Source organism: Microtus pennsylvanicus, chromosome 6, assembly GCF_037038515.1.
Source record: "Microtus pennsylvanicus isolate mMicPen1 chromosome 6, mMicPen1.hap1, whole genome shotgun sequence".
NCBI classification, from domain to species: Eukaryota; Metazoa; Chordata; class Mammalia; order Rodentia; family Cricetidae; genus Microtus; species Microtus pennsylvanicus.
Genome location: NC_134584.1, coordinates 89,643,451 through 89,659,173, shown reverse-complemented (window position 1 = coordinate 89,659,173; position 15,723 = coordinate 89,643,451). Strand labels below are relative to the sequence as shown.

The 15,723-nt window shown below is 46.7% G+C and overlaps 1 protein-coding gene across 6 annotated transcripts in view; it reads right to left on the bottom strand.

The window, feature by feature from the left end:
* C6H16orf78 (chromosome 6 C16orf78 homolog) overlaps nt 1–15,723 on the bottom strand; it is a 117,399-nt gene that overhangs the window by 29,988 nt on the left and 71,688 nt on the right. For 3 of the 6 annotated variants that reach the window (XM_075976801.1, XM_075976802.1, XM_075976803.1), the window contains one exon: nt 6,247–6,388. In XM_075976801.1, coding sequence (XP_075832916.1) covers nt 6,247–6,388 — 142 coding nt within the window. Of the gene's footprint in view, nt 1–963; nt 1,311–1,745; nt 2,091–2,215; nt 2,359–6,246; nt 6,389–8,946; nt 9,043–15,723 lie in introns of those variants that run through there. The other 3 variants (XM_075976806.1, XM_075976805.1, XM_075976804.1) reach the window with 2 other exon arrangements.

The following is a 15,723-nucleotide window of genomic DNA, read 5'->3' as shown; positions in this document are numbered from 1 at the left end:
ATGGTTTTTAACCACTCTGCCTTCAGTCCTTCGGTACTTCCCGCTGCCACGTAGAATCTGCTTCAGAGTCTTTCTGGCAACAAATAACACCTTTCAACTCCAGAATTTCCATTTGTTTTTATAACTTCTGTGGTAGTTTGAATAGGAATGGCCCCCATAGGCTCATGTGTTCAAATGTTTGGCCCTTAGGGAGTGGCACTATTAGAAGGTGTGGCCTTGTTGGAGGAAGTGTGTCATTGTAGAAACAGGCTTTGAGGTCTTATACGCTCAAGCTGAACCCAGTGTGACAGTGCCCATCTGTTGCCTGAAGAACTCTCCGCTCCTTCTTCAGCACCACGTCTGCCTGCATGCAGCCATGCTTCTCGCCATGACAACAATGGACTAAGCCTCTGAGGCTGTAATCCAGCCCTAATGAATTGTTTTCCTTTATAATAAGAGTTACCATGGTTCTGGTGTCTTTTTACAGCAGTAGAAACCCTAATTAAGACAGCTTCTATCTCCTTATGTTAATTGTCCTCCACTGCTTCACTAGCGTGATACAGTTTTATTTAAAATTTAAAACATAATTTCCTCTAATTCTTTGAATGTAGTCCTTGCTAAATGTATTTGGGGAGACTCAAGGACAATTTCCCCTTGCAATACTCCTCGGAATATGTGTCCCACGTTCATGCTTTTACACACCATAAATATTTATATTTAAAGAGGGTATCACTATGTAGCCCACGCTGGCCTCAAATGCAAGGTCCTCCTGTCTCAACCTCCCAAGTGCAGGGGTTACAGGTGTGCCTCACAATACAGAGGTAACATATACACACGGCAAGACTCTACTGCCCACTGTAAGTGCAGGAAACTTCCTCAACGGAAGTCTTGATGGATTCTGAGCCCGGCCATGTCAACTGTGGCTGTTTATGCATTTGTTCCTTTGCTTAAGAAATTACCTGGGCTCTGGGAATCATACAGTACCTTCTGGAGAGAGGCAGTGAATTCTCCATCTTAAAGTGAACCTGCTGAAGCTTCTGTGGGGAGGGAGCTGTACCAGCGACAGGTTATCCCCTAGTTTAATGACTGAAAACAAAACTTCTGTGAGTCAGGAATCTGGAGGCCTTCACTGGGTCCTCTGAGGGAGGCCACAGTCTGGGGAGTGGCTTGACTTGGAGGAAGATGTGCTTCCAAGCTCCCCGTGGACTGAGAGGCAGAAGCGTATTCCATATGGACACCAGGAACAGAAAGCAGAAGCTCTTGCTTGATTTGTCAGTGAGCTATCATTGGTCCCTAAGAGATATGCCTCTCCACATGTGACTTGAGTCAATCTGAGAAGGAAGAGAGAACGAGAGAGAAAGGGAGAGGTGAGCAAGCAGAAGCCAGCAGTTTGGACCCTCGCCTTGGAAGTAATGCTAATTATTCATGCCATAGTCTATGTGTGAGAAACAAGTCATTCTATCAGCGGCTCCCAGACAGGAGCCACAGGTGCTGAGACGAAGGCCAGCACCACGGGAGCCATTTTAAAAGCTGCCTACTGCAGAAGAGCATCCAAGGCCCAGGCTTCTCAGTGTGCTCCCTGTCTGTCTCTTTCTGTTAGGTTCCTTTTTATCTTTGTGTTGACGTGTAAGCTAGGGTTGGCAGGAGAGTGCGTCTAAGTGAAGCCCATCTTGATTTTGCTATGCATGTGTTTAGCTGAGGCCAGGAAAGCATGTGGTCCAGCAGGCCATGTCCAAAATACCAGGCCAGCAGAGCTATGAGTTTACCTGCATTTCAAAGTGCAGCAAGACTGCCAAGAGTGGGTGCTTCCCAAAGCATCAGGACATCAGAAGCTGGGGTCCTCATGGTGTACTCAGCATGGGACTGGGCTGGGAGTGGCCCAGGCAGGCTGGAGTGAGAATGCCTCAGAGACTCAGCCCTGTTGCCTGAATTTCCAGTTTTCCAGCACAGATGCCACTTCAGTACCACGCTTCCTCCGAGCAATTTCCTATAGACTCATAGTGGCTTCCAGGGAGGGAGGGCTTACTTTCTCTCTGCTCGGATGCAGGCATCATCCTTCTCAGTGGCCTGTGTTGTGCTGCGATAGCCTCTTTGTTATCATGAGATAAAATCTGTGTGAAAAACGTATGTGTGTAAATGTACTTTAAAATTTAAACTTAAGCCCAATATTTTTCGTTTTGTTTTGTTTTCGAGACAAAGAAAAATATTAAAAAAATATCCTTTGGGAATTTTGTACCTGTATACAATGAAATACGACCATATCCACTGCCCATTTTCTCCTCCAACTTCTTTGATTTCTCTTCCAACTTCCCACTCCCAACTTCATGGCCTCTTCTTGTTTCTTCTGTTTCTCCTCCATTTCTTCCTTCTCTCTTTTTATTTTAAATAACACACTAAGTACAATTAGTGCTGTCTGGATGTGCAGGGCTGCAGCCATGTACCGGAGCATGGGTGTGCAGCCACGCACCGGAGCCTGGGTGTGCACCGGAGCCTGGGTGTGCAGCCACGCACCGGAGCCTGGGTGTGCAGCCACGCACCGGAGCCTGGTGTGCAGCCACGCACCGGAGCCTGGTGTGCAGCCACGCACCGGAGCCTGGTGTGCAGCCACGCACCGGAGCCTGGTGTGCAGCCACGCACCGGAGCCTGGGTGTGCAGCCACGCACCGGAGCCTGGTGTGCAGCCACGCACCGGAGCCTGGTGTGCAGCCACGCACCGGAGCATGGGTGTGCAGCCACGCACCGGAGCCTGGGTGTGCAGCCACGCACTGGAGCCTGGTGTGCAGCCACGCACCGGAGCCTGGGTGTGCAGCCACGCACCGGAGCATGGGTGTGCAGCCACGCACCGAGCCTGGGTGTGCAGCCATCTACTGGAGCCTGGGTGTGCAGCCCCGCACTGGAGCCTGGGTCTGCAGCCCCGCACTGGAGCCTGGGTGTGCACCGGAGCCTGGTGTGCAGCCATCTACTGGAGCCTGGGTGTGCAGCCACGCACTGGAGCCTGGTGTGCAGCCCCGCACTGGAGCCTGGTGTGCAGCCCCGCACCGGAGCCTGGTGTGCAGCCCCGCACCGGAGCCTGGGTGTGCAGCCACGCACCGGAGCCTGGGTGTGCAGCCACGCACCGGAGCCTGGGTGTGCAGCCACGCACCGGAGCATGGGTGTGCAGCCCCGCACTGGAGCCTGGGTGTGCAGCCACGCACCGGAGCCTGGGTGTGCAGCCACGCACCGGAGCATGGGTGTGCAGCCACGCACCGAGCCTGGGTGTGCAGCCCCGCACTGGAGCCTGGGTGTGCAGCCCCGCACTGGAGCCTGGTGTGCAGCCCCGCACTGGAGCCTGGGTGTGCAGCCACGCACCGGAGCCTGGGTGTGCAGCCACGCACCGGAGCCTGGGTGTGCAGCCACGTACTGGAGCCTGGGTGTGCAGCCACGCACTGGAGCCTGGGTGTGCAGCCCCGCACCGGAGCCTGGGTGTGCAGCTATCTACCGGAGCCTGGGTGTGCAGCCCCGCACTGGAGCCTGGGTGTGCAGCCCCGCACCGGAGCCTGGTGTGCAGCCATCTACCGGAGCCTGGGTGTGCAGCCATCTACCGGAGCCTGGGTGTGCAGCTATCTACCGGAGCCTGGGTGTGCAGCCACGCACCGGAGCCTGGTGTGCAGCCACGCACCGGAGCCTGGGTGTGCAGCCACGCACCGGAGCCTGGGTGTGCAGCCACGCACCGGAGCCTGGGTGTGCAGCCACGCACCGGAGCCTGGGTGTGCAGCCACGCACCGGAGCCTGGGTGTGCAGCCACGCACTGGAGCATGGGTGTGCAGCCACGCACCAGAGCCTGGGTGTGCAGCCATCTACTGGAGCCTGGGTGTGCAGCCACGCACCGGAGCATGGGTGTGCAGCCATGCACCAGAGCCTGGGTGTGCAGCCATCTACTGGAGCCTGGGTGTGCAGCCACGCACTGGAGCCTGGGTGTGCAGCTATCTACTGGAGCCTGGGTGTGCAGCCACGCACTGGAGCCTGGGTGTGCAGCTATCTACTGGAGCCTGGGTGTGCAGCCACGCACTGGAGCCTGGGTGTGCAGCCACGCACCGGAGCCTGGGTGTGCAGCCCCGCACTGGAGCCTGGTGATCTGCCAGGGGCCACAGCCCCAGAGAAGAATGTTTCTTTCTTCTCCAGCAGTTGTCAACTGTCAATAACTCCTAAGCTGAAGTAAAGTTGGAAAATGTTTCCTTTCATGTAGGTTTTAATATTTTAGTGCCAGATCACAATGGAAATAGATGCTAATGCCCTAGGTTTACCAAGTGTCTCTCAAGAAATGGTACAACCCCACAAAACAAAACAACAAAACAAAACAACAAAACTAAACAAGGGCATGAATAAAAGTTCTTCCGATTATTCTTGAAGTTGCTGGGGCTAAGCTATGTTTACAAAGTTCTTGAGTTAGGCATGACATGCTTATAATCTATGTACGTACTATATGGATGCTCACAATTCTAGCACTTAGGATGTAGAAATAGGAGGGTCAGATGTTTGAAATCAGCCTTCTCTACATAAGGAGATTGAGGCCACTACCCACCCAGCCTACATCAGACCCTGTATCTCATTCGTCTACATCAAAAAAGTAGCCTATCTCAAAATAATAACAGACAAAAACCAGCAAGAAAACAGAAAATTTTCACACTGTCATGTGGTAAAATGGCAGAAATCACTGTCTCTGAAAAGGGAGGGAGTGCTTCCTGCTTCTCACCCTCTTCCTCCACCGACAGCATCCAGGCAAAGATTGGGATCTCTTCCTTCCTCTCTCAGCCCTTGAAGACACGTGATTCACTTTTCTCTGAATATCTGTGCAAGCAGGTTACCTCAGAAGCAGAAATATGCTGGCTTTCTCAAAGGACATAGCCCTGGAGGTGAAGTGGATCAGGCTGGGGACACTTGTTGGAGGGGAACTGAAATCCAATTGGACAGCCCAGTGGGCAGGACAGGTGGTGGTGTTTAGGGACCTGGATCAGGGTTGGGAAGGTGGCTGGGGGCATTCCTGGGCTGAGGGTGCGCATCAAGTACTTGAAGTTAATCCACGGCCAGCTGCTTCTCCGAGGCTGAGCTAGCCCTTTAGCCGAAGTGCTCTTCTCCGAGGCTGAGCTAGCCCTCTGGTGACAGCCCTTTAGCCGAAGTGCTCTTCTCCGAGGCTGAGCTAGCCCTTTAGCCAAAGTGCTCTTCTCCGAGGCTGAGATAGCTCTTTAGCCGAAATGCTCTCCACCCCACACATACTCTTTCCCAAGATTTGAAACACCATCCAGCCTTTGCTTAATTTTTTATTTCTTTCCCATTTTCAAAATTCAGACTCCACCTGGTTCCTCTCCACATCTTTGCCATGTCAAGCATCAGGCCTGTCTGGACCACAGCTAATGTCTGCCAACCATAATTTGAGACAACAAAAAGTTAGTAAGACCTCTAGGAAAAAACGAGTGATTGAATTATCCAAACGAAACAAGGAGCAGAAGAAGGAAGGAGAGTCTGTGAGTGGACTGGGCTGGGTCACTGTTTGAAGATATGCCAATCAAAGTGTCCTGGATGGAAGAGCCCAAAAAGTCATTCTCACTAGTTTAATAGGACTGCATGGAGAGGCCACTGCTCTTGGTGGTTAGGAAGAGGAAGTTCTCCAACTTCAGAGGAAGACACTAAGTGGACTGGGCTGAGAAGCCATGCCAAGACCTAGCACTAGACAGGTCCTGAGAATCAGGACCCACACCTCAGGACTGGGTCTCTGGGAGTCAGACATCACCAGGGCCAAGTAGAGGGCTCTATGTCCTTCCTCTCAGTCTGTCCCTTGCCTACTTCTTTCCTTTGATGCTGGCTGTTTCTCGGTGTCCCTCTTCCTGCCACACCTTCTTCATGTCCAGCTCTGATTCTAAGACTTGCACTTTTTCTATTCACATTTACAACAAAAAGCCCCAAACCAACCAACCAACCAATAACCAACCAACCAACCAACCAACAACCAACCAACCAACCAACCAACCAAACAAACAAACAAACAATAACAACCAACCAGAATCAGATTCTTATTCCACTCCCATTGGGTGAAGTCTGGTCTTCTTTGGGGCAACTGCCACTCCAATGCCATTGTGATGGAGTGGTCAGAGGTTAGCAGGCACATGGCCTGTTCTCATGCTTCCAGAGCCCCGTGGGAAGCCATGATGAAGAGGCTCAAAGGCCATGAAGTAAGTATAAATGCCCCAGGCTAACCTCAGGCATCTTCTCCCAAGATACCTTTGTACCAAACCTGTGTCAGAAGAGGCCAGTGTGCCCTGTTCCTGGAGGTCTGCCCACATCCAGGCAGCAGCACCTGAGGCTGTCTCAGGATGGGTGGAAGCCGGGGATACCAGAGATGTTCTTGTAAACACTGGGTAACAGCTAGCTGTCATCTGTATGGGAAAGAAGAGAGGAATTCAAACAAAAGGGCATTTCTGGATGTGTGCTGCATGCCTGGCACAGGAAAGGGAGGGGACCAGAGATGAAGCTGAGCCAGTCCTGCCCTCGGTGACCACTGGGTTTCTTTGAGGGTGGGGAGAGCCAGTCCTGCCCTCGGTGACCACTGGGTTTCTTTGAGGGTGGGCAACACAAAGCTTAGGGACCATGTGGTCTCTTTTCAAAGCCTCTGTGGCACTCTGGTTGTAGTCTGAGGTGATATAAACACTGTTCGAATTTGAGGGGAGATTTGGCTCTCATTAGGGCCAGATTGCTCTAAGCCAACTAAGAGCTGCTCCAAACCATGGCTCAAGTGGTTGGGACAGAAGCCCAGTCAGCATGAATTGAGAGCTTTCACTTGGCATGGTGGGAAGGGTTCTTTGTTCAGGTGGGTTTGTGAATGTGAAGCTGGTGATTATCTGCCTTGATAAGGGGGGGATGAAGCTTCTCTGAGGATGAACCCTCATTCAGTTAGGAGGGAGAGCTGAGGGCTTGCTGAAAGAGAAGTCAGTGGCAGAGCTGGCACTGTGTGACAACTGGACTGGGTGTTCTACTTGTAGTTAAAGACTTCTATGTGATGCACAAGACTGCCACAGGTAGGGTGACCATTGCAATCACTGTGGGGTGATCTTTGCAACTACAGATTGGGTGGTCATGGCAGAGTTGTTGCAGTAGGCATCACAATTACAGGGTTTTGGTCATTGCAACCACAAATGGAGTGAACATTGCAACTACAGTTGAGGTGGTCATGGCAACCTCAGGGGGTGTGGTCATGATAACCACAGGGGGTGTGAACATCACATTCACATGTGGAGGGATCATCATAACCACAGAGCTGTGGTCTTTCCAACCACAGGGAGGGTGGTCATGGCAACCACAGTAAAGAGGTCATCAAAAATACAGGGTGGAGGGTCCCTGTAGTCTCAGAGGGTGTGGTTATTGCAACCGTAGGTGGGCATGACAACAATAGTTGATCATCAGAGCCACACGTTTGGGGTGTCATTGCAGCAATGGAGGCAGGGGTGGTCAGGGCAAATACAGATGAGATGGCCATAGCAACCACAGGTAGGATGGTACAGTTCAGAAAGCCTGTAGTAGTTCCTATCTGGTCAGAGTCTCAAATCCAAGTGCAAGATGAGTAACCTATAGAGTTTTCAGTTTTTCAAACAAAGCCAGAAATCATGATTTTATATATATGTATATGTATATATATATGTATATATGTATATATATATATATATATATATATATATATATATATATAAACCTGATTGAGGCCAAATGCAAAAAGAAACACTGATGGTAACTCCTGTGGCTTGGCTCAGCCTCCCTCAGTCATACTCCCAGCTAGGAGGCATGCCAGGCCAGGCCAGATGGCAAGAATCTGAGGCAGGCAGGGGAGGTTGCATAAACCTCCTGGAGCCTGGGCCTCCTGACCCAGCTCTGTGCTTCCCAGGAAAGGTAAGTCTGAGAAGCAAAGTTTATAAAAGGCGTTCTGTAGCCCTCAAGTCCAGGTTTGGGGTGCTGACATAGGTTTAGGATTAAACGGAGAACTAGAGGTATGTCTCTATCTCAGCTCCATCTCCCTGGGGACCACTGTCTCACTAATCTGGTAGAAGAGAGATATGGTACAGTGTCTTCCTTTTTAAAATATTTTTTTTAACTTTTGAGATTAAAATATAATTACATCATCTGCCCCTTCTCTTTCCTTCCTTCAAGCCTCCCCATATACCCTACCTTGCTCTCTTTCAAATTTATGGCATATTTTCCAATAATTGCTGTTACATGCATATATGTATATATTCCTAAACATAAGCTGCTCAGTCTGTACAGCGTTATTTGCGATCATTTGCTATCAGATAGCCAACTGGTACGTCTCTCTCAGAAGACTTTTGCTCCCACTTTTTGTGTAGGGGCGAGGTCTCCTGGTCTTGCCCTCATCCACATTGGCATGTCTGTTGTTGAACTTGGTCTCCTCATGTTTAGGCAGTCATGTTGATGAGACATTATAAGTACAATTTCTGACATTCTTAGGAGACAGTTGCACAGCAAACTTTCTAACGGTTTGGCTCTCACAGCCTTCCCGCCCTCTCTTCCACAGCGTTCTCTGAGCATTAGGTGTGAGAGCCCTTTTGTAGATGCATCTGTCGGGCCTGGGCTCCACTGCTCTGCATTTTGATTGGCTGTGGTTTTCTGCAATGGTCTCCACCTGTTGTAAAGACAGGTTTTCTTGATGAGGGTGAGAACTACACTTTCTCTGAAGACTTGGAGCTAGGAGTCTCTGATGAGAAAGAACATGAGACTTTTTCTTTCTGGGTCTAGATTTCCCGACTTAATATGATCTTTTCCAGGTCCGTCCATTTACTGGCAAATTTTTCTTTACAGCTGAATGGTTTCCCATAGTGTACCACGTGCCACATTTTTATTATTCATTTGTTGGCTGAAGGACTTTTAGGTTGTTCCTGTTTCCTAGCTAGTGTGACTAGAGCAGCAATGAACGTGGCCGAGCATGCACCTGGGAAGCAGGACAGTCCTTTGGGCATGTGCCAAGGAGTGGTGTAGCTGGTCACACGGTACATGTGTTTTCAAGCTTTTGAGATTGTGCACACTGATGCCAGAAGGGGCTGTACCGGTTCACAGTCCCACAGACCCTGAGCGAGGGTTTCCCTCACACTCCCCCCACCATTTGCTACCGTTTGCTGGTCTTGGCCATGCTGACTTGGGGAAGGTAAAAATCTCAAAGATGTTTTGATTTGCATTTCCCTGGTTGCTAGGGATGATGAATGTTCCTAAAAGATATTTCTTAGACATCTTTTTTTCTTCTCTTGAGAACACTTTGTTCAGGTTCCAGGTCTGTTTTTTGAGTTCCTTACATAGTATGGTTACTAATCCTCTGTTACATGTAGAGCAGGCAAGGATTCTCTTCCATTCTGTGGACTTTCTCTTAACCCGATTGTGGGTTTTGTTTTGTTTTTTTTTCTGGTGTAGAAGCCTTTTAGTTTTATGAGGTCCCACGGGTCGATTGTGGAGGAGTTCATTCAGAAAGCCATTTCCTGCACCTGGGTCATGAAGGAGCTGCCCAGGCTTTCCTGCACCTGCGTCATGTGGGAACTCCCCAGGCTTCCTTCTAGCAGTTTCAGCATTCTAGATGGTTTATTCATTTGGAGTTAGTTGTTGTGTAAATTGATAGATATGGCCTAATTTTCATTTTTCTGCACTCGAAACTCCTTCTAGGAAGCCAGTATCTCTGTAATACCCAAATCAGGAAAAGACACAACAGTAACAACAAAAAGAAAACTATAGGCCAATATGCCTGCTGAACGTAAATTCAAAAATGTGCAACAAAATACCTTCAGATACAGATGTACATTAAAAAAGATCATCTACCACGACCAAGTCGGCTTTATCCCTGAAATGTAGGGATGGCTCCACATTGCTAGGCTTCCCGAGCCTCCTTATTCCCCAGGGAAAGTTGAGTGTGCTATCTGCCCATTCCGCAGCCCTATGATGCAGGATGTCCATTCAGCATGGCTGTCAGACGCTTTAGGGAGTCAAGTCAAAGCAGGAACTCAGTTTATTACTGTGAGCGTCAGCTTACGTAGGTTCAGTGACATCATGTGATGTGGGGGTACCTTCAGCCAATGAGAGGCAACCAAATCCTCCCTCTGGCTGGAGGGGCATCTACCTAGTTTTTGCTGTCTCATCCTCATTCAAATTTGAGCCAGGCTCTTTTTCTGTCCTATAGACCTCCAGGTACAGGCCCTGAGATAATTTTGGCCCAACAAACATATGCAATTCAAAACAACAACAACAGCAGCAACAACAACAACAATATGTCATAAACCACATAAATAGATTTAATGACAAAAATCACATAACTATCTGAATAGATTCAGAAAAATTTCTGAAAAAAATCAGTATGCTTTTATGATAAGTCATAGAGAATATAGGGTCAGAAGGAACATACCTTAACATAATAAAAGCTACATGTAAGAAAGCCACAGCCATCATGGAGAAAAGCTTGAAGCAATCTCCCCGGGGTCAGAGATGAGGCAGGGTCCTCCACTGTCTTCACCCCTTTTCATCATTGCGCCTAAAGCACTAGCTGGAGCAATAAGACAAGGAGGGAAGTAAAAGAATAAAAATAGGAAACAAGTCAAACTATTCCTGTTTCTAAACGACGCGAAGCGAACATTATAGATCCCAAAGTTCTACCAGAAAATCTCTAGAAATGATGAACAAATGCAACAATGTGGCAGGAAACAGAATCAACTTGCACGAATCACTAGCTATTCACCACCAACAAACACACGGAGAAGAGGTCGTGGACACACTCCCATTCACAATAACCTCAAAGAGAATAACACACCTAGGAATAAACCTAACCAAGGAAGTGAAAGCTTTAAACTCCGAAGAAGGAGATAGAGACACTAGACTATGCAAAGACACCTCATGCTCATGGACTGTGAAAATGACCATTTTACCAAACGCTGTTTACAGAGTCAGTGCAGTCCCAATCAAAATCTCCACCTCATTCTTCACAAAAATAGAAATAAATATCCCAGAATTCATACAGAACCACAAAAGAGCTCAGATGGCCAACACAATTCCGAACAAAAGCAATGCTGGGGGGACTGCAATTCCAGATCTCAGGCTATTAATACAGAGCCATAACAGTAAAAACAATATGGTACCTGCACAAGACAGACATGTGGTCCAATGGCACAGAACAGAAGACACAAACGTCAGTCCTTGAAACTCCAGGCACTTGTTTGACAAAGATGTCAGAAATACAAGCTGGAGGAAAGAAGGCATCTCCAACAAATGCTGCAGAAGGCTTTTTATTGTCATTCAATCTCCTCATTTGCCATGTGTCTATTTAGGTTGTTGACTTCTACTTTGTTTAATTTTGGTGGTTTGGCTGAATCCAGAAACGCATTCATTTCTTTTAGGCTTTCCGGCTTAATGGAACACAGATTTTTACATTTTCCCCAATAATATTCTGAATTTATTTTCTGCCTGTCATATTCCCCTTTTCATTTCTGACTCTATTAATTTGTGTCCTCTATTTCTTTCTTTTGATTAGTTGGGCCAAGGACCTATCAATCTTGTTTATCTTATCAAAGAGCCAGCGCTTAGATTGATTGAATCTTTGTGTTGTTTTCTTTGTTTCTGTTTCATTGATTTATGCTCCGATTTTTATTAATTCTTGCTGTTGACTGAGTTTGTATTTGGTTTGTTTTTGTTTTTCTAAGATTTTGAGTTGCACCATGAAGTCTTTTATTTGTGTTCTTCCTGATTCCTTTTTTAACAGTAGGCTTAGACCTATGAATTTCCCTTGTAGGGCTGCTTTCAAAGTGTCCCAGAGGTTTTGTTGTGCTGTGTTTTCATTTTCATTTAGTTCCAGGACTTCTGTTTGCTGGTTTCTTGGTTTCTTCTTTGATCCACTCCTCATTCAGTAATGGGATGTTTAATCTCCATGAGTTTGTGCATTTATTAGCGATTGATTTGTTGTTTTATTGCATTGTTGTCAGATAAGATGCAAAGAGTGATTTCAATCTTTTTCAATTTGCCAAGATTTGTTTGGCTGTGGTCTATTTTAGAAAAGCTTTTGTATGCTGCTGAGTGGAATGTGTATTCTTTGGTGTTTCTGTGGCGTATTCTGTAGATTCCTGTGAAGTCCAAATGGTATAGGGTGTCAATTAATTCTGATGCTTTTCTATTTTTTTGTCCAGATGTCCTGTCTATTGGAGAAAGTGGGTATTGAAATCATGTACTATAAATGGATTGATGTCAATCTGTGTCTTTAAATTGAGTAATACCTTTCCCCCCTGAAATTGGGTGCTCAGGGTTTTGTGCATATATGGTGAGGACAGTAATGTCTTCTTGGTTAAGTGTCCCTCTTCATCTCTGCTAGTTCAGCCAAGAGGCCTGAAAGGGTCAAATGATACAGACCCTTTCCTCACTGCTGGAGGGCCTGCCCCGAGCAGAATAGTAGGAAGCAGCCCCGACCTTCAAGTTGTTTGGGTTTTTAAAGGCAAAAACAGCAATTGTGTGATGTAAACATCAGGACAGCTGTGGACATCTGCAGGAAAGAAGCAAACGTTGTTTACAGAAGTGGAAATATAGCAGTTATGTTCTCGTAACCCTAAGGTCAGGGACACATTGAATAGAAATTTATGGCTGGTTTACATGACACCTGACCAGTTTACCCAAGATAATTTTAGCAACTAAAGTTTTATCTTAATCCTTCCACGAGATGGCATAACTACAGTTTAGTAGCTCACTACACTTTGAAGTCCATTGTGTCAGTTTTTAAGAGCGGTGCCTTCTTGCTTTCTCGTCCCATTTAACTGGAGTCCTCTTGTTCATCTTTTTCTCCAAGGCAGTGCCTATCTTAAAGCTAAGGCATTTTTGCTGTAGACCACAGACAGATGGATTTTGTTTCAGTCAGCCTGTGTCTTTTGATTGGAGAATTGAGGCCATTTATACTTAAGATGATTATTTAAAAGTGTTTATTAATTATAGCCATTGTGCTGTTGATTTTTGGTATTGTTTGTTTTCTCAGTTATGCTTTAACAATATGGCTTTGACATTCTTTCTACCGTCTCTCTGCTATGTTCATTTTCTTTCCTTCAGCCTAAAATATTGCATCTTGAATTATCTTTATTTATGCTTGGTTTATCGATTATTACAGTGTTTAAATCAAAGAAAATTTTCTTTCTCCTACAATTGTAGAGGATAGTTTTGTTGGGCTTATCAGTCAAGACTAGCCATCACAGTCTTTTAAGACTTGGAATGCATTGTCCCATGTTCCTTCAGCTTTCAAAGTTTCCACTGAGAAATCAGTTGTTATTTTGATGGGTTTCCTCTGTGTATTACTTATGATTTTTCTCTTACAGCCTCCAATACACTTTCTTTGTTATGTATGCTTATTGTTTTAATTTTGATATGCTGTGGGGGATTTTCTTGTCAGTTTGATGCTCTGTGTGCTTTTTATATATGTATGCTTGTGTCTTTCATTAGTTTAGGGAAGTTTTATTCTATGATTTTTTTCTTTAAACTTCTTTATTTTAAAAACATTTTATTGATTTTTTTTGGGGGGGAATTTCACATCATGCATCCAAATTCAACCTACCTCCCAGTTCCTCTGCATCAGCCCCTCACCCTTGTAGTGACCCCCAAAAGGAAAACTAAAAAAAGAAACAGTAAAAATAAGATAAAGTTAAAAAAGAAGAAAAATAAAATAAAAATAAATGAAACAAAAATACAAATAAGAATATCCATTTCTATTAAAAAAGAAACACACCACCACCACCACCAAAAACCCAAACAAGAAAACAAATGGAACAAAACCACAGCAAAAAGAAATATAATATCTTGAAATTTGCTGGCAAATGGGTGATTCTACAAAAACCATATTGAGTGAGGTAACCCAGACCCAGAAAGACAAATGCCATATGTTCTCACTCAAAAATGGCTTTTAGATATAAAGCGAAGAAAAAAACCAGCCTACAATTCACAACCCTTGAGAACTTAGACAACGAAGAGGACCCTAAGAAAGACATACATGGATCTAATCTACATGGAAAGTAGAAAAAGACAAGATCTCCTGAGTAAATAGGAGCATGGGGGTTATGGGAGAGGGAAGAATGGGAGGGAGGAGGAGGGAAGGGAAATGGAGAAAAATATATAGCTCAATAAAAACAATTAAAAAACTTTCCATATCCCTTGCTTATTTGCTCTATATCTTCTACTTTATCTTTCAGTCCTGATGTTTTATCTTCTACTTCATTTATTCTTCTTGTAATGCTTCCCGTCGACTTTTCCTGTTGATTTACTGGTTTTCTCCCATCCCGTCAAGTTTCAGCTTGAGTCTTCTTCAATGTTCCTGTCTCCTAATTGAATTCTGTGTGACGCAGCTGGGCTAAATCTGTCTAGCTCTGAGCCAGCCTTCCTTCCATTCTAGTGGGTTGACCCCCAGATATCCCTGAACTCATTGCATTGATGGCTTCTCCTCCTCTTGATGCCACTAAAGCCCAGACATGCCTTGCTTTCCCACTGGGTTGAGTGAGGAAGGGTCTCATATTTCCAGGCTACACAGGAGGGGTGACTTTGTATGGAGCAGGCCTCTGGAGAGGCTGGCAAGACACGTAGCAAGCTCACAATGATGGGCCATTCCAGGCAGGCCTTGTCTGGAAAATGACGTAAGCCAGGCTCCAGGGTTGTGCTGTGAACTGGAGCACTGGTTCTGGACAGGAGATCTATATGTCAGCTTGCAGCCTCTGTGCAGGTTGCTCTCTCTCTCTCCCCCCCCCCCCCCCCCAGCCCTTTTTGAGATAGGGCTTCTCTGTGTAGCTTTGGAACCTATCCTGGAACTCACTCTGTAGATCAGGCTGGTCTCGAACTCACAGCGACCTGCCTGCCTCTGCCTCCACCGTGCTGGGATGAAAGGCATGCGCCACCACTGCCTAGCTGTGCAGGTTTTTTAACATCTTGGGTCTGTTTTCTACAAGATCAGATGAACAGTAGTTCTAATTGTGAGCACCCCATGAGATATTTGAATTATCTGCTTAGAACGGGGCTGGGCACACAACAGGTGCTTCCTAAGTGGCAGGAGTGAATGTGACATAGACGACTCAGGCCTATGGTAGTGGATGGTGGGAGGGGTGGAACTGGGATGTGATGTGGGAGGCTCTTCTGTTTTGTGTTGATTTCATTGGTTAATAAAGAAACTGCCTTGGCCATTTGATAGGCCAGCCCTTAGGTGGGTGGAGTAGACAGAACAGAATGCTGGGAGAAGAGGGAAGTGAGGCATTCGTCCTGCCTCTCCTCTCTGGGTCAGATGCGATGGAGCCAGCCGCCAGGTCAGACATGCTGAACCTTTACCGGTAAGCCACCACACAGATTATTAGAAATGGGTTAATCAAGATGTGAGAATTAGCCAATAAGAGGCTGGAACTAATGGGCCAGGCGGTGTTTAAATGAATACAGTTTGTATGTTGTTATTCCGGGGCTAAGCTAGCCGTGCCGGAGGAGAAGCAGGCCTGCCTGCAGCTCCTCTCTACAGAGATGCATGCAAGGTACAGAACAAGGACTGTGGGAAGGGGGGAAGAGCCCAATGTGGTGACCATACAGAAACAATGTCAGGCGAGTTCAGGCATTTGTCTCCCCCTCCCCCGCCACTATCTGTTTCAGTTGGTTCTCATTATCCAAGTCAGAGTTGGGAGGGCGGGAGGGCCGCCAGGAGCAGCTTGTTCTGCTGTTCATCTACAGCTCCTGCAGGTGAATG